Genomic DNA, 23,446 nt, shown 5'->3' with positions numbered 1-23,446 from the left:
TGTATGCAGTAATGATGTGCCTATGAACCAGAGTAAAACTGTTAGCCCTAGGAGGTCCACTGTGTGCAGCTCACCCTAAACTAATAAAAATAACATGAGCATGTCTACCTCTGTTTTTCTTTCTTTACTGGGAAATGTAGAAAATCAAGCATCCCCAAAAAAGTGTTAAAAACAGCCCACATTAATTTGTGGCTTAAACAAGGTTCATGAAATCAATAATTTACTAGTAACAGTCGACATTCATATTCTGACTATCTCTGAAACTCACTTAGATAACACCTTTGATGATACAGTGGTAGCAATACAAGGTTATAACATTTATAGAATATAGAAAAGCCAAAAGGTGGAGGTGTTTATATTCAGAACCACATTAAATATTAGAGAGGATCTCATGTTGAATATTGTTGAAGTAATATGTCTACAGGTTCATCTGCCTCACCTAAAGCCCATTCTGGTGGGAAGCTGCTACAGACCACCAAGTGTTAACAGTCAGTATCTGGATAATATGTGTGAAATGCTTGATAATGTATGTGATATCAACAGAGAGGTATATTTTCTGGGTGATTTAAATATTGACTGGCTTTCATCAAGCTGCAACCTGGTTCAGGTTATCAGTCAACCTACCAGGGTAGTTACAAACAGCACAAGAATGAAATCAACATGTATTGATCACATCTTTACTAATGCTGCAGAAATTAGCTTGAAAGCAGTATCCAGATCCATCGGATGTAGTGATCACAATATAGCAGCCATATCTAGGAAAACCAAAGTTCCAAAGGCTGGGCCTAATATAGTGTATAAGAGGTAATACAATACGTTTTGTAGTGATTCCTATGTTATTGATGTGAAGAATATTTGTATGTCTGCGGTGTGTAACGAGCAGACGCTGATACATTTAAGGAGTTACTAATACGCACCAATTGAGAAAATTACTAAAAACGGTTAAATCCCCGTGGATTGATGAGGAATGGAAAAATGTTATGGTTGAGAGGGATGAGGCAAAAGAGATGGCAAATAGGTCTGGCTGTAGAACCGATTGGCAAACGGAGAAATCTGACTAAAACTGAATAAAAAGAAGAAACTACACGAAGAAACAAAGACAAATGACAAAGAATGATAGCTTTTTACTACGAAGCACCTTAAATGAAATTTTGGGCAAAAAAGGCAAACTCAGCTCCATCATTCATTGAATCAGATGGCTCATTCATCATAAAACCCATTGATATTGCCAACTACTTTAATGATTTCTTCATTGGCAAGATTATCCAATTTAGGTATGACATGCCAGCAACAAACGCTGACACTACACACCCAAGTATATCTGACCAAATCATGAAAGACAAGCATTGTAATTTGAATTCTCTAAAGTAAGTATTTCTTTTTTTTTTTTACATCAACAATGACAAGCCACCGGGGTCTGACAACTTGGATGGAAAATTACTGAGGATAATACGAGACGATATTGCCGCTCCTATTTGCCACATCCTCAATTTAAGCCTACTAGAAAGTGTGTGCCCTCAGGCCTGGAGGGAAGCAAAAGTTATTCCCGTACCTAAGAATAGTAAAGCTCCAGGGCCTCTCGGGAGGCGCAGTGGTCTAAGGCACTGCATCGCAGGGCTAGCTGTGCCAGCAGAGACTCTGGGTTCCAGCCCAGGCTCTGTCGCAGCCGGGAGGGCCATGGGGCGGCGCACAATTGGCCCAGCGTCGTCCGGGTTAGGGAGGGTTTGGAGGAAAGCCAGTGTGTCTATGTATGAGGATGACTCAATACTATACACAGCTACCACAGCGACATTAAATTACAGCAACACTTAAACAAAGAGCTGCAGTTAGTTTCAGAATGCAAGGAATAAGTTGGGCCTAAATATTTCAAAACTTAAACCTTCTATTTGTGGCAAATCATTCACTAAACCTCAACTAAATCTTGTAATGAAAATGTGGAAATTGAGCAAGTTGAGATGACTAAACTGCTTGGAGTAACCCTGGATTGTAAACTGTCATGGTCAAAACATGATACAACCGTAGCTAAGATGGGGAGAGTCTGTCCATAATAAAGTGCTGCTCTACCTTCTTAAACAACACTATCAACAAGGCAGGTCCTACAGGCCCTAGTTTCTACTTTCTTAACAACACTATCAACAAGGCAGGTCCTACAGGCCCTAGTTTCTACCTTCTTAACAACACTATCAACAAGGCAGGTCCTACAGGCCCTAGTTTCTACCTTCTTAACAACACTATCAACAAGGCAGGTCCTATAGGCCCTAGTTTCTACTTTCTTAACAACACTATCAACAAGGCAGGTCCTACAGGCCCTAGTTTCTACCTTCTTAACAACAAGGCAGGTCCTACAGGCCCTAGTTTCTACCTTCTTAACAACACTATCAACAAGGCAGGTCCTACAGGCCCTAGTTTCTACCTTCTTAACAACACTATCAACATGGCAGGTCCTACAGGCCCTAGTTTCTACTTTCTTAACAACACTATCAACAAGGCAGGTCCTACAGGCCCTAGTTTCTACCTTCTTAAACAACACTATCAACAAGGCAGGTCCTACAGGCCCTAGTTTCTACTTTCTTAACAACACTATCAACAAGGCAGGTCCTACAGGCCCTAGTTTCTACCTTCTTAACAACACTATCAACAAGGCAGGTCCTACAGGCCCTAGTTTCTACCTTCTTAACAACACTATCAACAAGGCAGGTCCTACAGGCCCTAGTTTCTACCTTCTTAACAACACTATCAACAAGGCAGGTCCTACAGGCCCTAGTTTCTACCTTCTTAACAACAAGGCAGGTCCTACAGGCCCTAGTTTCTACCTTCTTAACAACACTATCAACATGGCAGGTCCTACAGGCCCTAGTTTCTACTTTCTTAACAACACTATCAACAAGGCAGGTCCTACAGGCCCTAGTTTCTACCTTCTTAAACAACACTATCAACAAGGCAGGTCCTACAGGCCCTAGTTTCTACTTTCTTAACAACACTATCAACAAGGCAGGTCCTACAGGCCCTAGTTTCTACCTTCTTAACAACACTATCAACAAGGCAGGTCCTACAGGCCCTAGTTTCTACCTTCTTAACAACACTATCAACAAGGCAGGTCCTACAGGCCCTAGTTTCTACCTTCTTAACAACACTATCAACAAGGCAGGTCCTACAGGCCCTAGTTTCTACCTTCTTAACAACACTATCAACAAGGCAGGTCCTACAGGCCCTAGTTTCTACCTTCTTAACAACAAGGCAGGTCCTACAGGCCCTAGTTTCTACCTTCTTAACAACACTATCAACAAGGCAGGTCCTACAGGCCCTAGTTTCTACCTTCTTAACAACACTATCAACAAGGCAGGTCCTACAGGCCCTAGTTTCTACCTTCTTAACAACAAGGCAGGTCCTACAGGCCCTAGTTTCTACCTTCTTAACAACACTATCAACAAGGCAGGTCCTACAGGCCCTAGTTTCTACCTTCTTAACAACACTATCAACAAGGCAGGTCCTACAGGCCCTAGTTTCTACCTTCTTAACAACACTATCAACAAGGCAGGTCCTACAGGCCCTAGTTTCTACCTTCTTAACAACACTATCAACAAGGCAGGTCCTACAGGCCCTAGTTTCTACCTTCTTAACAACACTATCAACAAGGCAGGTCCTACAGGCCCTAGTTTCTACCTTCTTAACAGCACTATCAACAAGGCAGGTCCTACAGGCCCTAGTTTCTACCTTCTTAACAGCACTATCAACAAGGCAGGTCCTACAGGCCCCAGTTTCTACCTTCTTAACACCACTATCAACAAGGCAGGTCCTACAGGCCCTAGTTTCTACCTTCTTAACACCACTATCAACAAGGCAGGTCCTACAGGCCCTAGTTTCTACCTTCTTAACACCACTATCAACAAGGCAGGTCCTACAGGCCCTAGTTTCTACCTTCTTAACACCACTATCAACAAGGCAGGTCCTACAGGCCCTGGTTTCTACCTTCTTAACACTATCAACAAGGCAGGTCCTACAGGCTCTAGTTTTGTCACACCACTATAGGTCGTGGTAACAGGCGTTCTATTATAAAGGCTGTCGTGGTAACAGGCGTTCTATTATAAAGGCTGTCGTGGTAACAGGCGTTCTATTATAAAGGCTGTCGTGGTAACAGGTGTTCTATTATAAAGGCTGTCGTGGTAACAGGCGTTCTATTGTTATAGTGGCCACTATAGTGGACATCGAGCAAGGCTACATGTGTAAAAATAACATCCACTGAGTAAAACATGTAATAATCCCCCCTCACTCACACAAGTGTTACTGTCAAGTTCAACACAACCAATATCTTTGGGCTACACTGTACATTACTACACTGTACACTTTCTGCCTGTGGACATCTGTTCTACAATGTGCCAGCAGAGCATGATACCATTTGCTGGCATAATTGATCTCTGTCAGGCAGAGAGTACACCTGGCATACCCATTTTATCCACTTGATCTCTGTCAGGCAGAGAGTAACACCTGGCATACCCCTTTTAGCCACATGATCTCTGTCAGGCAGAGAGTAACACCTGGCATACCCCTTTTAGCCACATGATCTCTGTCAGACAGAGTAACACCTGGCATACCCCTTTTAGCCACATGATCTCTGTCAGAGAGTAACACCTGGCATACCCCTTTTAGCCACATGATCTCTGTCAGACAGAGTAACACCTGGCATACCCCTTTTATCCACTTGATCTCTGTCAGGCAGAGAGTAACACCTGGCATACCCCTTTTAGCCACTTGATCTCTGTCAGGCAGAGAGTAACACCTGGCATACCCCTTTTAGCCACATGATCTCTGTCAGGCAGAGAGTAACACCTGGCATACCCCTTTTAGCCACTTGATCTCTGTCAGGCAGAGAGTAACACCTGGCATACCCCTTTTAGCCACATGATCTCTGTCAGACAGAGTAACACCTGGCATACCCCTTTTATCCACTTGATCTCTGTCAGGCAGAGAGTAACACCTGGCATACCCCTTTTAGCCACATGATCTCTGTCAGACAGAGTAACACCTGGCATACCCCTTTTAGCCACTGCATTGAAGTGAGAAAGGGGAAGTGTGTGGTGTTCCAGTCGCCTCTAGTGGCTTCCAGCTTAAACCAGGCAGCTCCACTTGATCCCTGGGACACGCTGCTGTAACTGGCAAACTGCCTTCCCACCCTACTGCTGTCTTTCCAGAGCGCTCGCTGATTCTGTAACTGGCAAACTGGTCGTCTCTTCTCTCTTCGGTCATGTTCTGCATTCTGTTTTGTGAACGATTGGCGGAGGCCAAGGCTCAGCCATCTCTCTCTCCCCACGTCACCCTCCCCTCCACCCACTATCTCTCCCCACGTCACCCTCCCCTCCACCCACTATCTCTCCCCACGTCACCCTCCCCTCCACCCACTATCTCTCCCCACGTCACCCTCCCCTCCACCCACTATCTCTCCCCACGTCACCCTCCCCTCCACCCACTATCTCTCCCCACGTCACCCTCCCCTCCACCCACTATCTCTCCCCACGTCACCCTCCCCTCCACCCACTATCTCTCCCCACGTCACCCTCCCCTCCACCCACTATCTCTCCCCACGTCACCCTCCCCTCCACCCACTATCTCTCCCCACGTCACCCTCCCCTCCACCCACTATCTCTCCCCACGTCACCCTCCCCTCCACCCACTATCTCTCCCCACGTCACCCTCCCCTCCACCCACTATCTCTCCCCACGTCACCCTCCCCTCCACCCACTATCTCTCCCCACGTCACCCTCCCCTCCACCCACTATCTCTCCCCACGTCACCCTCCCCTCCACCCACTATCTCTCCCCACGTCACCCTCCCCTCCACCCACTATCTCTCCCCACGTCACCCTCCCCTCCACCCACTATCTCTCCCCACGTCACCCTCCCCTCCACCCACTATCTCTCCCCACGTCACCCTCCCCTCCACCCACTATCTCTCCCCACGTCACCCTCCCCTCCACCCACTATCTCTCCCCACGTCACCCTCCCCTCCACCCACTATCTCTCCCCACGTCACCCTCCCCTCCACCCACTATCTCTCCCCACGTCACCCTCCCCTCCACCCACTATCTCTCCCCACGTCACCCTCCCCTCCACCCACTATCTCTCCCCACGTCACCCTCCCCTCCACCCACTATCTCTCCCCACGTCACCCTCCCCTCCACCCACTATCTCTCCCCACGTCACCCTCCCCTCCACCCACTATCTCTCCCCACGTCACCCTCCCCTCCACCCACTATCTCTCCCCACGTCACCCTCCCCTCCACCCACTATCTCTCCCCACGTCACCCTCCCCTCCACCCACTATCTCTCCCCACGTCACCCTCCCCTCCACCCACTATCTCTCCCCACGTCACCCTCCCCTCCACCCACTATCTCTCCCCACGTCACCCTCCCCTCCACCCACTATCTCTCCCCACGTCACCCTCCCCTCCACCCACTATCTCTCCCCACGTCACCCTCCCCTCCACCCACTATCTCTCCCCACGTCACCCTCCCCTCCACCCACTATCTCTCCCCACGTCACCCTCCCCTCCACCCACTATCTCTCCCCACGTCACCCTCCCCTCCACCCACTATCTCTCCCCACGTCACCCTCCCCTCCACCCACTATCTCTCCCCACGTCACCCTCCCCTCCACCCACTATCTCTCCCCACGTCACCCTCCCCTCCACCCACGTCACCCTCCCCACGTCACCCTCCCCTCCACCCACGTCACCCTCCCCACCACCCACTATCTCCCCACGTCACCCTCCCCTCCACCCACTATCTCTCCCCTCCACCCACTATCTCTCCCCACGTCACCCTCCACCCACTATCTCTCCCCCCCATCCTCCCCTCCACTATCTCTCCCCCCGTCATCCTTACCTCCACTATCTCCCGTACTTCACTCTCGGTCTCCAGTTTCTCCAGTTTGATGTGGGCCGTCCCTATAGGCTTGTCGCTCCGCAGGAATCCCCTGTCACATGACACACACACAAAGACCTCACACATCACTTACACTTGATAAGGATCAAAACACCTCCCCCCCATCGAAGGTCACAAGGTCATCTTCCAGTTTGGACCTGTGTGTGTGTGTGTGTGTGTGTGAGACGTACCCTTTGTGCAGAAGTTCCAGTTTGAGTCCTTTAGATTGGACCACTCTCCTGAAGCCTCTGTGGTTCCGGTTGATGTTCAGAGTGAAGCCCTGGTTGAACTCTGGAGCACAGAGAGATGACATGAAATACGGTTAGCTACGTAGACACGTCACAGGGACCGTGGTACCGGGCGTTACCCGGGGGGGACCGTGGTACCGGGCATTACCCGGGGGGGACCGTGGTACAGGGCATTACCCGGGGGGGGCCGTGGTACCGGGCATTACCTGGAGAGTTCGTATTCTTGACCACAGCCGTTCTGTGTTTCTGGGGTTGTTCCTGAGATCAACACAGAGACGGACATTAGTTCCAATAGAGACGACTGCTGCTGCTACTAATACACAGGTCTTCTCAGACCAATCATCAATAGACATACGATCGCTGGAGCACACCTGAGTCAACTAATGAAGTGCTCGATGATTAGTGGACTATGTGAATATGTTGTGCTCGATTAGAACACATACATGCAAATGGATGTGAGTCTCCAAAAAACAGGTTGGTAAAACTGAACTGTAGCCCACTAACTCACCGTACTGGGATAGGGGAAGTCAAACTTGACATAGGCATCCAGGTCATTGGTAGCTATACCTGGAGAGAGACGAAGAGCAGAGAGACGTTAAGAGAGGACCGACCACTGACTCAATACCTGGGGAGAGACGAGGAGCAGAGAGACGTTAAGAGAGGACCGACCACTGACTCAATACCTGGAGAGAGACGAGGAGCAGAGAGGACCGACCACTGACTCAATACCTGGGGAGAGACGAGGAGCAGAGAGACGTTAAGAGAGGACCGACCACTGACTCAATACCTGGAGAGAGACGAGGAGCAGAGAGACGTTAAGAGAGGACCGACCACTGACTCAATACCTGGAGAGAGACGAGGAGCAGAGAGACATTAAGAGAGGACCGACCACTGACTCAATACCTGGGGAGAGACGAGGAGCAGAGAGACGTTAAGAGAGGACCGACCACTGACTCAATACCTGGGGAGAGACGAGGAGCAGAGAGACATTGAGAGGACCGACCACTGACTCAATACCTGGGGAGAGACGAGGAGCAGAGAGACGTTAAGAGAGGACCGACCACTGACTCAATACCTGGGGAGAGACGAGGAGCAGAGAGACATTAGCGAGGACCCACTAGGACCGACCACTGACTCAATACCTGGGGAGAGACGAGGAGCAGAGAGACGTTAAGAGAGGACCGACCACTGACTCAATACCTAGAGAGAGACGAGGAGCAGAGAGACATTAAGAGAGGACCGACCACTGACTCAATACCTAGAGAGAGACGAGGAGCAGAGAGACATTAAGAGAGGACCGACCACTGACTCAATACCTGGGGAGAGACGAGGAGCAGAGAGACGTTAAGAGAGGACCGACCACTGACTCAATACCTGGGGAGAGACGAGGAGCAGAGAGACGAGGAGCAGAGAGGACCGACCACTGACTCAATACCTGGGGAGAGACGAGGAGCAGAGAGACGTTAAGAGAGGACCGACCACTGACTCAATACCTGGGGAGAGACGAGGAGCAGAGAGACGAGGAGCAGAGAGGACCGACCACTGACTCAATACCTGGGGAGAGACGAGGAGCAGAGAGACGTTAAGAGAGGACCGACCACTGACTCAATACCTGGAGAGAGACGAGGAGCAGAGAGACGTTAAGAGAGGACCGACCACTGACTCAATACCTGGGGAGAGACGAGGAGCAGAGAGACGTTAAGAGAGGACCGACCACTGACTCAATACCTGGGGAGAGACGAGGAGCAGAGAGACGTTAAGAGAGGACCGACCACTGACTCAATACCTGGAGAGAGACGAGGAGCAGAGAGACGTTAAGAGAGGACCGACCACTGACTCAATACCTGGGGAGAGACGAGGAGCAGAGAGACGTTAAGAGAGGACCGACCACTGACTCAATACCTGGAGAGAGACGAGGAGCAGAGAGACGTTAAGAGAGGACCGACCACTGACTCAATACCTGGGGAGAGACGAGGAGCAGAGAGACATTAGCGAGGACCCGCTAGGACCGACCACTGACTCAATACCTGGGAGCTGTTCCACCACCACAGGGGAATACAGGGAAAATACAGTGGAGATACAGGAAGGATACAGAGGGGTCAATGTTACCTGAAGGAGCAGGCAGATTCATCCCTCTGACTACCACCACCACCATCTCCGTACTACTGAGCTCTGGGAAGATCCTAGAGACACAGAAAGATAGAGACAGACAGAAAGAGAGAGACAGGATAACACAGAAGAGTGAGACAGGATAACACAGAAGAGTGAGATGAAGAACGAGAGAGAGATAATATTGATAGAGAGAAAGAGAGACGACAACCTGACGGTGTGGTACGTCCTCTCCTCAAAGTGATGTTTAGGAGGGTCCAGTCTCTTAGACTGGGACAGCGTCAACATCTCTAGACTCTTCTTACAGCTCTCTGCCATCTTCTCAAACCTAGACACACCACACAGCGGGCGGAACATCAGTACCACAACGCCAGAATGATGCGTGTTATAGTGTGTGTGTGTCAGTTGGTGTTGTATAAAGGCATGTTAATTAGTCCATGCAGTTGCTGTGTTTGTGTGTGTGGTTTTCCATTCAGACAGACAAGGCTAGGTGTGTACAGGATGCTACGTTCTCTTACTTGGTGGTCTCAGCGACGTTACCCAGATGAGTGAACTGCTTGGAGTAAGTCATGCACTTCTACAGGAGACGAGAGAGAGAAAAATAAAATGATTCATTGGTGGTGGCTGCAACCTGTCATGGGTATGATTGTTATCGTTAAGAACTGGGTTTTTCAGGATAAAAAGAAAATGGAATGGAGCTAAGCACAGGCAAAATCATATAGAATGACCTGCCTCAGTCTGCTTTCCACCAGACACTGGGAGATTAATTCACCTTTCAGCAGGACAATAACCTAAAAACAAGGCCACATCTACACTGGAGTTACACACCAAGAAGACAGTGAATGCTCGAGTGGCCGAGAAAGTTGACTGAAATCTATAGCAAGACATGAAAATCATTGTCTAGAAATAATCAACAACCATGTTGACAAAGTATGAAGAATTTTTTAAATTAATTATGGGCAAATATGGTACAAACCAGGTTGTACAGCTCTTGGAGACTTACCCAGAAACACTCAACCGTTATCGCTGCCAAAAGTGAATCTTTGTTTTGTCATTTATTTCTTTGGTACTTTTGACCCTTTTTGGTGATAACCAAATTGGTGATTGTCCCATTGCTGCAACTCCCCGACGAACTTGGGAGACGCAAAGGTCCAGAGACATGCGTCCTCTGAAACACGACCCACTGCTCGCTTAACCCGGAAGCCAGAAACACCGTACAGCTGGCGACCATGTCAGCGTGCATGCGCCCGGCCCGCAACAAGGAGTCGCTAGAGCGCAATGAGACAAGGACATCCCGGGCCGGACAAACCTTCCCCTAACCCGGACGCCACTGGGCCAATTGTGAGCCGCCTCATTGGTCTCCCGGGCACGGCCGACGGCAACACAGCCTGAGATCGAACCCGGGTCTGTAGTGATGCGATGCAGTGCCTTAGACCACAGAGCCACCCGAGAGGCCCTCCAAAAGTGATTCTAACATGTAGACGAAGGGGTGTGAATAGTTACGTAAATTTGATTTCTGTATTTTATTTTTTATTGCTAAAAACATGTTTTCACTTTGTCATTATGTGTGTAGATGTGTGAGAAAACATATTTAATCCATTTTGAACTGTAAAAATAAATACTACATGACTAATGTCAGTATAGTAGCAGGTCATAATACTACATGACTAATGTCAGTATAGTACCAGGTCATAGTAAATACTACATGACTAATGTCAGTATAGTACCAGGTCATAGTAAATACTACATGACTAATGTCAGTATAGTAGCAGGTCATAATAAATACTACATGACTAATGTCAGTATAGTACCAGGTCATAATACTACATGACTAATGTCAGTATAGTACCAGGTCATAATAAATACTACATGACTAATGTCAGTATAGTAGCAGGTCATAGTAAATACTACATGACTAATGTCAGTATAGTACCAGGTCATAGTAAATACTACATGACTAATGTCAGTATAGTACCAGGTCATAGTAAATACTTCATGACTAATGTCAGTATAGTAGCAGGTCATAATAAATACTTAATGACTAATGTCAGTATAGTAGCAGGTCATAGTAAATACTACATGACTAATGTCAGTATAGTAGCAGGTCATAGTAAATACTACATGACTAATGTCAGTATAGTACCAGGTCATAGTAAATACTACATGAATAATGTCAGTATAGTAGCAGGTCATAATACTACATGACTAATGTCAGTATAGTACCAGGTCATAATAAATACTTCATGACTAATGTCAGTATAGTAGCAGGTCATAATACTACATGACTAATGTCAGTATAGTAGCAGGTCATAGTAAATACTTCATGACTAATGTCAGTATAGTAGCAGGTCATAGTAAATACTACATGACTAATGTCAGTATAGTAGCAGGTCATAATAAATACTACATGACTAATGTCAGTATAGTACCAGGTCATAGTAAATACTACATGACTAATGTCAGTATAGTAGCAGGTCATAATAAATACTACATGACTTATGTCAGTATAGTAGCAGGTCATAATAAATACTTCATGACTAATGTCAGTATAGTAGCAGGTCATAGTAAATACTACATGACTAATGTCAGTATAGTAGCAGGTCATAATAAATACTTCATGACTAATGTCAGTATAGTAGCAGGTCATAGTAAATACTACATGACTAATGTCAGTATAGTAGCAGGTCATAGTAAATACTACATGACTAATGTCAGTATAGTACCAGGTCATAGTAAATACTACATGACTAATGTCAGTATAGTACCAGGTCATAATAAATACTACATGACTAATGTCAGTATAGTACCAGGTCATAATACTACATGACTAATGTCAGTATAGTACCAGGTCATAATAAATACTACATGACTAATGTCAGTATAGTACCAGGTCATAATACTACATGACTAATGTCAGTATAGTACCAGGTCATAGTAAATACTACATGACTAATGTCAGTATAGTACCAGGTCATAATACTACATGACTAATGTCAGTATAGTACCAGGTCATAATACTACATGACTAATGTCAGTATAGTAGCAGGTCATAATACTACATGACTAATGTCAGTATAGTACCAGGTCATAATAAATACCTCATGACTAATGTCAGTATAGTAGCAGGTCATAATACTACATGACTAATGTCAGTATAGTAGCAGGTCATAGTAAATACTTCATGACTAATGTCAGTATAGTAGCAGGTCATAGTAAATACTACATGACTAATGTCAGTATAGTAGCAGGTCATAATAAATACTACATGACTAATGTCAGTATAGTACCAGGTCATAGTAAATACTACATGACTAATGTCAGTATAGTAGCAGGTCATAATAAATACTACATGACTTATGTCAGTATAGTAGCAGGTCATAATAAATACTTCATGACTAATGTCAGTATAGTAGCAGGTCATAGTAAATACTACATGACTAATGTCAGTATAGTACCAGGTCATAATAAATACCTCATGACTAATGTCAGTATAGTAGCAGGTCATAATACTACATGACTAATGTCAGTATAGTAGCAGGTCATAGTAAATACTACATGACTAATGTCAGTATAGTACCAGGTCATAGTAAATACTACATGACTAATGTCAGTATAGTAGCAGGTCATAATACTACATGACTAATGTCAGTATAGTACCAGGTCATAATAAATACCTCATGACTAATGTCAGTATAGTACCAGGTCATAATAAATACCTCATGACTAATGTCAGTATAGTAGCAGGTCATAATACTACATGACTAATGTCAGTATAGTAGCAGGTCATAGTAAATACTACATGACTAATGTCAGTATAGTACCAGGTCATAGTAAATACTACATGACTAATGTCAGTATAGTAGCAGGTCATAATACTACATGACTAATGTCAGTATAGTACCAGGTCATAATAAATACCTCATGACTAATGTCAGTATAGTAGCAGGTCATAATACTACATGACTAATGTCAGTATAGTAGCAGGTCATAGTAAATACTTCATGACTAATGTCAGTATAGTAGCAGGTCATAGTAAATACTTCATGACTAATGTCAGTATAGTAGCAGGTCATAGTAAATACTACATGACTAATGTCAGTATAGTAGCAGGTCATAATAAATACTACATGACTAATGTCAGTATAGTACCAGGTCATAGTAAATACTACATGACTAATGTCAGTATAGTAGCAGGTCATAATAAATACTTCATGACTAATGTCAGTATAGTAGCAGGTCATAATAAATACTTCATGACTAATGTCAGTATAGTAGCAGGTCATAGTAAATACTTCATGACTAATGTCAGTATAGTAGCAGGTCATAGTAAATACTTCATGACTAATGTCAGTATAGTACCAGGTCATAGTAAATACTACATGAATAATGTCAGTATAGTAGCAGGTCATAATAAATACTACATGACTAATGTCAGTATAGTAGCAGGTCATAATACTACATGACTAATGTCAGTATAGTACCAGGTCATAATAAATACTACATGACTAATGTCAGTATAGTAGCAGGTCATAGTAAATACTACATGACTAATGTCAGTATAGTAGCAGGTCATAATAAATACTACATGACTAATGTCAGTATAGAACCAGGGCATAATAAATACTACATGACTCATGTCAGTATAGTAGCAGGTCATAATAAATACTACATGACTCATGTCAGTATAGTAGCAGGTCATAGTAAATACTACATGACTCATGTCAGTATTGCAGCAGGTCAAAACGCAGAAGACGACAATAGATAAAGCAGGGCTCCTATCTATTAATATCTCCACACTTCTCCATTTGGCTAGCCTTTGAGTTTGGAGGTGTGTAAAAACCCTCTCCTTTCATTATCTAACAAGCAGTTGATAATTAGTACCTCGTACTGTTCCTTGAGCATCTTGGCCAGTTGAGTGTAGACCTCATCTGCCTTCTCTGAGATCTGGACTTCGTTGTGATGAACCAGGATGAAGTCCTCATCCTCGTCACCAGGGGGCGACGGCACCTAGAGAACAACACAGGCAGACAAGGTGTTACACCACAGAGGTAGAGGTAGTTCCTTAGGTAGGGAGATGTCTGGAATGACCTACCTTCCCAGCCAAACATTGTTGATATACGATAGTATTGTCTATTTTTTTTAATACCAGAACTGTGATCTGCTGCACAATGACATATTTAAATTGTTACAAAGCCACAAACAATCTGAATAAATCATTTCTCAAAACAGACCAGTGTTAGGCCTAGTTATGTTCTCTCTCATCTAGGCTGTAAAACATTTTTCAAATTGGTAGGGCCATGTTTCTCATCAGTTACATTAGCCTACCTTTTAAAACTACACTGAACAAAAATATATAAAACACAAAAAGTGTTGGTTCAATGTTTCATGAGCTGAAATAAAATCTCAGAAATGTTCCTTTTAACACAAAAAGCATATTTCTCTAAAATGTTGAGCACAAATTTGTTTCCATCCCTGTTAATGAGCATTTCTCCTTTGCCAAGATAATCCATCCACCTGACAGGTGTGGCATATCAAGAAGCTGATTAAACAGCAGCATCATTACACAGGTGCACCTTGTGCTGGGGACAATAAAAGGCCACTTTACAATGCCACAGATGTCAAGTTGAGGGAGCGTGCAATTGGCATGTTGACTGCAAGAAAGTCTACCACAGTTGTTGCCAGATATTTAAATGTAAATTTCTCTACCATAAGCCGCCTCCAACGTTATTTTAGAGAATTTGGCAGTACATCCAACCAGTCTCACAACCGCAGACCACCGTGCCGCCAGCGCAGTTCAAATATTAAAAATCATTATTTTTGTGACATCACGATGTTGTCGCCATCGGCGATGGCTGTCAAACATCGTCAACCGACGATGCAATCACAATTTTTTTAATATATATATATTGTTTTTAAATCACCCAACTCTACTTCGTACACTACAGGCAAAGACCGTAAGAAGATATGCAGAAACTGCTTCTCCAATCGAAATCCTCAATGACACTTCTTGGTGATGTCATGGCGACGTTGGCTAGCTAAGGTCATGCGCGGAAACACGTCATCGGGTCTAACGGTCGTGTAGCGCCGAACTGAGCATGTGCAGGCCCACTGCTTCAATATAAAGTAGTTTTTTGACAAAAAATTTAAAACGTGTCAGTTTGTAACTTTCACGAGGTTGGATGTAATGACAGGTTGAGCTAAGACAAATGGTTCCAATCTAGGTCGCGACTTAAGAATTCCAAGAAAATTCACCTTGCTGATGTCGACGTGTTTGCCTGCCTTGACGGCGTCTATGAGCGGCTCCAGTCCCTTGGCGGTACGAAGCATGGTTCTGGCTGTGTCCATGTCGTTCTTCTGTTTGGCCTGCAGCGCTGCCTTCATGTACTGCTTCCTGCGTCCCTCCACAAAGTCCAACTGCTGCAGCGCTGCACGGAGGAGAGGAACAACGTGTTACAGAAAATTACTTTCTATTCCCTATATAGAACACCGCTTTCAAACCACAGCAGTACATCTTGGGGTTATAGAGGATAATCTGTGGTGATTTGCTGAAGACTTTCATGACTGTTTATGACATTTGTCCTGTTAAAGTAGTGACAGGGTTATCATCTCTTCTCTTGATTGGCCGTAGTCGGGGATTGAACCGGAAAGTACGCTAGTCCAGTTTTCACCAATAGTATTTGTCACATGCTTGATAAACAGTGAAATGCTTACGGGCCATTTTCCAACAATGCAGAGAGAAAAATAAAAATAAATACACAATAACATGGAGTACCAGCTAGGACCGTGGAGGTCACGACATTTAGAGTAACATGGAGTACCAGCTAGGACCGTGGCGGTCACGACATTTAGAGTAACATGGAGTACCAGCTAGGACCGTGGAGGTCACGACATTTAGAGTACCAGCTAGGACCGTGGAGGTCACGACATTTAGAGTAACATGGAGTACCAGCTAGGACCGTGGAGGTCACGACATTTAGAGTACCAGCTAGGACCGTGGAGGTCACGACATTTAGAGTAACATGGAGTACCAGCTAGGACCGTGGAGGTCACGACATTTAGAGTAACATGGAGTACCAGCTAGGACCGTGGCGGTCACGACATTTAGAGTACCAGCTAGGACCGTGGAGGTCACGACATTTAGAGTAACATGGAGTACCAGCTAGGACCGTGGCGGTCACGACATTTAGAGTAACATGGAGTACCAGCTAGGACCGTGGAGGTCACGACATTTAGAGTAACATGGAGTACCAGCTAGGACCGTGGCGGTCACGACATTTAGAGTAACATGGAGTACCAGCTAGGACCGTGGAGGTCACGACATTTAGAGTAACATGGAGTACCAGCTAGGACCGTGGCGGTCACGACATTTAGAGTAACATGGAGTACCAGCTAGGACCGTGGAGGTCACGACATTTAGAGTAACATGGAGTACCAGCTAGGACCGTGGCGGTCACGACATTTAGAGTAACATGGAGTACCAGCTAGGACCGTGGAGGTCACGACATTTAGAGTAACATGGAGTACCAGCTAGGACCGTGGCGGTCACGACATTTAGAGTAACATGGAGTACCAGCTAGGACCGTGGCGGTCACGACATTTAGAGTAACATGGAGTACCAGCTAGGACCGTGGCGGTCACGACATTTAGAGTACCAGCTAGGACCGTGGCGGTCATGACATTTAGAGTAACATGGAGTACCAGCTAGGACCGTGGCGGTCACGACATTTAGAGTAACATGGAGTACCAGCTAGGACCGTGGAGGTCACGACATTTAGAGTAACATGGAGTACCAGCTAGGACCGTGGAGGTCACGACATTTAGAGTAACATGGAGTACCAGCTAGGACCGTGGAGGTCACGACATTTAGAGTAACATGGAGTACCAGCTAGGACCGTGGCGGTCACGACATTTAGAGTACCAGCTAGGACCGTGGAGGTCACGACATTTAGAGTAACATGGAGTACCAGCTAGGACCGTGGAGGTCACGACATTTAGAGTAACATGGAGTACCAGCTAGGACCGTGGAGGTCACGACATTTAGAGTAACATGGAGTACCAGCTAGGACCGTGGAGGTCACGACATTTAGAGTAACATGGAGTACCAGCTAGGACCGTGGAGGTCACGACATTTAGAGTACCAGCTAGGACCGTGGAGGTCACGACATTTAGAGTAACATGGAGCACCAGCTAGGACCGTGGCGGTCACGACATTTAGAGTACCAGCTAGGACCGTGGCGTCTCACGACATTTAGTCAGCCGGTCATTGTCAAGCAAATAACTGTCAGTCTCACGGTAATTGACCCGTTAAGTAACACATTTAGCATCTCCTGGCTTCCACACAGCCTCCAAGCCACTGATGCAGACCTTTGGAACATGAAAATTTTAAGAAATCTAATAAATCCATCTAATATAGTCTACAGCATCACAATAAAAACATTTTAGACAGGTCTAAAGAAACATGATAAGAAAATGTAGTCTATTTCAGAAGAACAGAATAGCATCCTTTGTTGTCCTTATATTAGGTCCTGATCTGGATATGCCAAATGGTTGTGGGCAACAAGTTCATTTAGCAGACAAGATTTGCTTAGAAATCAGTGGCATTATTTTATAGTATTTTATAGGATGAAGAATACAGTTGAACAAAGCTGAATAAAATACAGGATATTTTCTCCAAATGATTTGAGGGAGTGTTCATATGTGGCTATTCTGTGTTGAGCGGTTAACAAAGAAACATGTCCTCCTATATGCTTCATTTAGAGTCATTAATGTAACTTTAGTTGTTCTACAAACAATTGAATTTGATTTTTAAAATTATTCTATGGCTGCATGATGAGACACTAATGATGATTTGAAAAAGAGTTGCTTGAAAAGCATGAGCTCTGCTTTGTTTTTTGGGTAGGCTGAGGTGTGATACACATAAAGGGTAAGGGGCTAGAGATAGGGCTAAAGGGTAGAGGCTAGAGATGGGGCTAGGGGGCTAGAGATGGGGCTAAAGGGCAGGGTGCTAGAGATAGGGCTAGGGGGCTAGAGATGGGGCTAAAGGGTAGAGGCTAGAGATGGGGCTAGGGTGCTAGAGATAGGGCTAAAGGGTAGAGGGCTAGAGATGGGGCTAGGGTGCTAGAGATGGGGCTAAAGGGTAGGGGGCTAGAGATGGGGCTAGGGTGCTAGAGATAGGGCTAAAGGGTAGGGGGCTAGAGATGGGGCTAGGGTGCTAGAGATGGGGCTAAAGGGTAGGGGGCTAGAGATGGGGCTAGGGTGCTAGAGATAGGGCTAAAGGGTAGGGGGCTAGAGATGGGGCTAAAGGGTAGGGGGCTAGAGATGGGGCTAGGGTGCTAGAGATAGGGCTAAAGGGTAGGGGGCTAGAGATGGGGCTAAAGGGTAGGGGGCTAGAGATGGGGCTAGGGTGCTAGAGATAGGGCTAAAGGGTAGGGGGCTAGAGATGGGGCTAGAGATAGGGCTAAAGGGTAGGGTGCTAGAGATAGGGCTAAAGGGTAGAGGCTAGAGATGGGGCTAGGGTGCTAGAGATGGGGCTAAAGGGTAGGGGGCTAGAGATGGGGCTAGGGTGCTAGAGATGGGGCTAAAGGGTAGAGGCTAGAGATGGGGCTAGGGTGCTAGAGATAGGGCTAAAGGGTAGGGGGCTAGAGATGGGGCTAGGGTGCTAGAGATGGGGCTAAAGGGTAGGGGGCTAGAGATGGGGCTAAAGGGTGCTAGAGATAGGGCTAAAGGGTAGGGGGCTAGAGATGGGGCTAGGGGGCTAGAGATAGGGCTAGGGATAGGGCTAAAGGGTAAGGGGCTAGAGATGGGGCTAAAGGGCAGGGGGCTAGAGATGGGGCTAGGGGGCTAGAGATAGGGCTAAAGGGTAGGGTGCTAGAGATAGGGCTAAAGGGTAGAGGCTAGAGATGGGGCTAGGGTGCTAGAGATGGGGCTAGGGTGCTAGAGATGGGGCTAAAGGGTAAAGGCTAGAGATGGGGCTAGGGTGCTAGAGATGGGGCTAAAGGGTAGGGGGCTAGAGATGGGGCTAGGGTGCTAGAGATAGGGCTAAAGGGTAGGGGGCTAGAGATGGGGCTAGGGGGCTAGAGATGGGGCTAAAGGGCAGGGGGCTAGAGATAGGGCTAAAGGGTAGAGGCTAGAGATTGGCTAGGGGGCTAGAGATAGGGCTAAAGGGCAGGGGGCTAGAGATAGGGCTAAAGGGTAGAGGCTAGAGATGGGGCTAGGGGGCTAGAGATAGGGCTAAAGGGTAGGGGGCTAGAGATGGGGCTAGGGGGCTAGAGATAGGGCTAAAGGGTAGGGGGCTAGAGATAGGGCTAAAGGGTAGAGGCTAGAGATGGGGCTAGGGGGCTAGAGATAGGGCTAAAGGGTAGGGGGCTAGAGCTAGGGCTAAAGGGTAGAGGCTAGAGATAGGGCTAAAGGGCTAGGGGGCTAGAGCTAGGGGGCTAGAGCTAGGGCTAGGGGGCTAGAGCTAGGGCTCTAGAGCTAGGGCTCTAGAGCTAGAGCTAGGGCTCTAGAGCTAGGGCTAGGGGGCTAGAGCTAGGGCTAGGGGGCTAGAGCTAGGGGGCTAGAGCTAGGGCTAGGGGGCTAGAGCTAGGGCTAGGGGGCTAGAGCTAGGGCTAGGGGGCTAGAGCTAGGGCTAGGGGGCTAGAGCTAGGGGGCTAGAGCTAGGGCTAGAGCTAGGGCTAGAGCTAGGGCTAGGGGGCTAGAGCTAGGGCTAGAGCTAGGGCTAGAGCTAGGGCTAGAGCTAGGGCTAGGGCTAGGGCTAGAGCTAGGGCTAGGGGGCTAGAGCTAGGGCTAGAGCTAGAGCTAGGGCTAGGGGGCTAGAGCTAGGGGGCTAGAGCTAGGGCTAGGGGGCTAGAGCTAGGGCTAGAGCTAGGGGGCTAGAGCTAGGGCTAAAGGGTAGAGGCTAGAGATTGGCTAGGGGGCTAGAGATAGGGCTAAAGGGCAGGGGGCTAGAGATAGGGCTAAAGGGTAGAGGCTAGAGATGGGGCTAGGGGGCTAGAGATAGGGCTAAAGGGTAGGGGGCTAGAGATGGGGCTAGGGGGCTAGAGATAGGGCTAAAGGGTAGGGGGCTAGAGATAGGGCTAAAGGGTAGAGGCTAGAGATGGGGCTAGGGGGCTAGAGATAGGGCTAAAGGGTAGGGGGCTAGAGCTAGGGCTAAAGGGTAGAGGCTAGAGATAGGGCTAAAGGGCTAGGGGGCTAGAGCTAGGGGGCTAGAGCTAGGGCTAGGGGGCTAGAGCTAGGGCTCTAGAGCTAGGGCTCTAGAGCTAGAGCTAGGGCTCTAGAGCTAGGGCTAGGGGGCTAGAGCTAGGGCTCTAGAGCTAGGGCTAGGGCTCTAGAGCTAGAGCTAGGGCTCTAGAGCTAGGGCTAGGGGGCTAGAGCTAGGGCTAGGGGGCTAGAGCTAGGGGGCTAGAGCTAGGGCTAGGGGGCTAGAGCTAGGGCTAGGGGGCTAGAGCTAGGGCTAGGGGGCTAGAGCTAGGGGGCTAGGGCTAGAGCTAGGGGGCTAGAGCTAGGGCTAGAGCTAGAGCTGGGGCTAGAGCTAGGGCTAGAGCTAGAGCTGGGGCTAGGGCTAGAGCTAGAGCTGGGGCTAGAGCTGGGGCTAGAGCTGGGGCTAGAGCTAGGGCTAGAGCTAGGGCTAGGGGGCTAGAGCTAGGGCTAGAGCTAGGGCTAGGGGGCTAGAGCTAGGGCTAGAGCTAGGGCTAGGGGGCTAGAGCTAGGGCTAGAGCTAGGGCTAGGGGGCTAGAGCTAGGGCTAGGGGGCTAGAGCTAGGGCTAGAGCTAGAGCTAGGGCTAGAGCTAGGGCTAGAGCTAGGGCTAGAGCTGGGGCTAGAGCTGGGGCTAGAGCTGGGGCTAGAGCTGGGCTAGGGCTAGGGGGCTAGAGCTAGGGCTAGGGGGCTAGAGCTAGGGCTAGAGCTAGAGCTAGGGGGCTAGAGCTAGAGCTAGGGGGCTAGAGATAGGGCTAGGGGGCTAGAGATAGGGCTAGGGGGCTAGAGATAGGGCTAGGGGGCTAGAGATAGGGCTAGGGGGCTAGAGATAGGGCTAGGGGGCTAGAGATAGGGCTAGGGGGCTAGAGATAGGGCTAGGGGGCTAGAGAGAGGGCTAGGGGGCTAGAGATAGGGCTAGGGGGCTAGAGATAGGGCTAGGGTGCTAGAGATAGGGCTAGGGTGCTAGAGATAGGGCTAGGGTGCTAGAGATAGGGCTAAAGGGTAGGGTGCTAGAGATGGGGCTAGGGTGCTAGAGATAGGGCTAAAGGGTAGAGGCTAGAGATGGGGCTAGGGTGCTAGAGATAGGGCTAAAGGGTAGAGGCTAGAGATGGGGCTAGGGTGCTAGAGATAGGGCTAAAGGGTAGAGGCTAGAGATGGGGCTAGGGTGCTAGAGATAGGGCTAAAGGGCAGGGTGCTAGAGATAGGGCTAAAGGGTAGGGGGGTAGAGATAGGGTGCTAGAGATAGGGCTAAAGGGTAGGGGGCTAGAGATAGGGCTAAAGGGCAGGGTGCTAGAGATAGGGCTAAAGGGCAAGGTGCTAGAGATAGGGCTAAAGGGTAGGGGGCTAGAGATAGGGCTAAAGGGTAGGGACTAGAGATGGGGCTAGGGTGCTAGAGATAGGGCTAAAGGGTAGAGGCTAGAGATGGGGCTAGGGTGCTAGAGATGGGGCTAAAGGGTAGGGGGCTAGAGATAGGGCTAGGGTGCTAGAGATAGGGCTAAAGGGTAGGGGGCTAGAGAAAGGGCTAGGGTGCTAGAGATAGGGCTAAAGGGTAGGGGGCTAGAGAAAGGGCTAGGGTGCTAGAGATAGGGCTAAAGGGTAGAGGCTAGAGATGGGGCTAGGGTGCTAGAGATAGGGCTAAAGGGTAGGGGGCTAGAGATGGGGCTAGGGTGCTAGAGATAGGGCTAAAGGGTAGGGGGCTAGAGATGGGGCTAGGGGTGCTAGAGATAGGGCTAAAGGGTAGAGGCTAGAGAAAGGGCTAGAGCAGTGTATAATATAGTACAGTATAGTATAGTACAAAATAGTACAGTTCAGTACAGTATTGTATAGTACAGTACAGTATAGTACAAAATAGTACAGTTCAGTATAGTATAATATAGTACAGTATAGTATAGTATAAAATAGTACAGTTCAGTATAGTATAATATAGTATAGTACAGTATAGTACAAAATAGTACAGTTCAGTATAGTATAATATAGTACAGTATAGTATAGTATAAAATAGTACAGTTCAGTATAGTATAATATAGTACAGTATAGTATAGTACAAAATAGTACAGTTCAGTACAGTATACTATAGTACATTAAAATACAGTACAGTATATAACAGTACAGTATAGTATATAACAGTACAGTATAGTATATAACAGTACAGTATAGTATATAACAGTACAGTACAGTATATAACAGTACAGTACAGTATATAACAGTACAGTATAGTATAGTCGTGTTTAGTACAGTAGAGTATAGCACAGTAGTGTATAGTAGAGTTGAGTAAAGTGGAGTATAGTACAGTGTAGTATAGTACAATACAGCACAGTACAGTATAGTATAGTGCAGTGGAGTACGGTATAGTACAGTAGAGTACAGTACAGTATAGTACAGTAGAGTAAAGTACAGTAGAGCACAGTACAGTAGATACTAGTACAGTAAAGTACAGTATAGCACATTAGAGTATAGTATTGTATGGTTTAGGACAATAGAGTATAGCACAGTAGAGTATAGTAGGGTTAAGTAAAGTAGAGTATTGTACAGTGTAGTATAGTACAGCACAGCACAGTACAGTATAGCACAGTACCGTATAGCACAGTATAGTAGAGTATATTACAATATAGTGTAGTACAGTACCGCAGAGGACATGATAGCGTAGTATAGTACAGTACAGTACAGTATTGTGCCGTATAATATAGTATAGAATAGGAGAGAATAGCGTATTATAATATAGTGCAGTATAGTGGAGTATAGTAGAGTATAGAACTGTATAGTACAGTACGGTAGAGTAACTATAATACCTAGGCTAGACTACTGGGGGGTTAATTCTTAGGAGAAGGCAGATGAGATAATCAGTCCCCAAAATAAGAGAGACAATAGAAGGCTAGACAGCCCTCGTGTTCTAATGATAGAACGTAATGTGATGGGTTATGATAGAATGGAGGGTTTGTATCGTATGTGATGTGATGGGTTATGATAGAATGGAGGGT

At 46.8% G+C, this 23,446-nt stretch overlaps 1 protein-coding gene across 1 annotated transcript in view; it reads right to left on the bottom strand.

Moving 5' to 3' along the window:
- Nucleotides 1-23,446, bottom strand: part of LOC120019920 (coiled-coil and C2 domain-containing protein 1B-like) — a 103,044-nt gene that overhangs the window by 6,096 nt on the left and 73,502 nt on the right. Inside the window, exons 3-11 of the mRNA XM_038963330.1 lie at nt 15,527-15,699; nt 14,156-14,281; nt 9,793-9,851; nt 9,486-9,602; nt 9,275-9,348; nt 7,674-7,732; nt 7,372-7,423; nt 7,109-7,208; nt 6,879-6,969 (exon numbers count right to left, since the gene is read on the bottom strand). Coding sequence (XP_038819258.1) covers nt 6,879-6,969; nt 7,109-7,208; nt 7,372-7,423; nt 7,674-7,732; nt 9,275-9,348; nt 9,486-9,602; nt 9,793-9,851; nt 14,156-14,281; nt 15,527-15,699 — 851 coding nt within the window. The remainder of the gene's footprint in view (nt 1-6,878; nt 6,970-7,108; nt 7,209-7,371; nt 7,424-7,673; nt 7,733-9,274; nt 9,349-9,485; nt 9,603-9,792; nt 9,852-14,155; nt 14,282-15,526; nt 15,700-23,446) is intronic.

The sequence above is a fragment of the Salvelinus namaycush genome, chromosome 25, assembly GCF_016432855.1.
Source record: "Salvelinus namaycush isolate Seneca chromosome 25, SaNama_1.0, whole genome shotgun sequence".
Lineage (NCBI taxonomy): Eukaryota > Metazoa > Chordata > Actinopteri > Salmoniformes > Salmonidae > Salvelinus > Salvelinus namaycush.
This window is presented reverse-complemented; position numbering and strand designations above follow the sequence as displayed.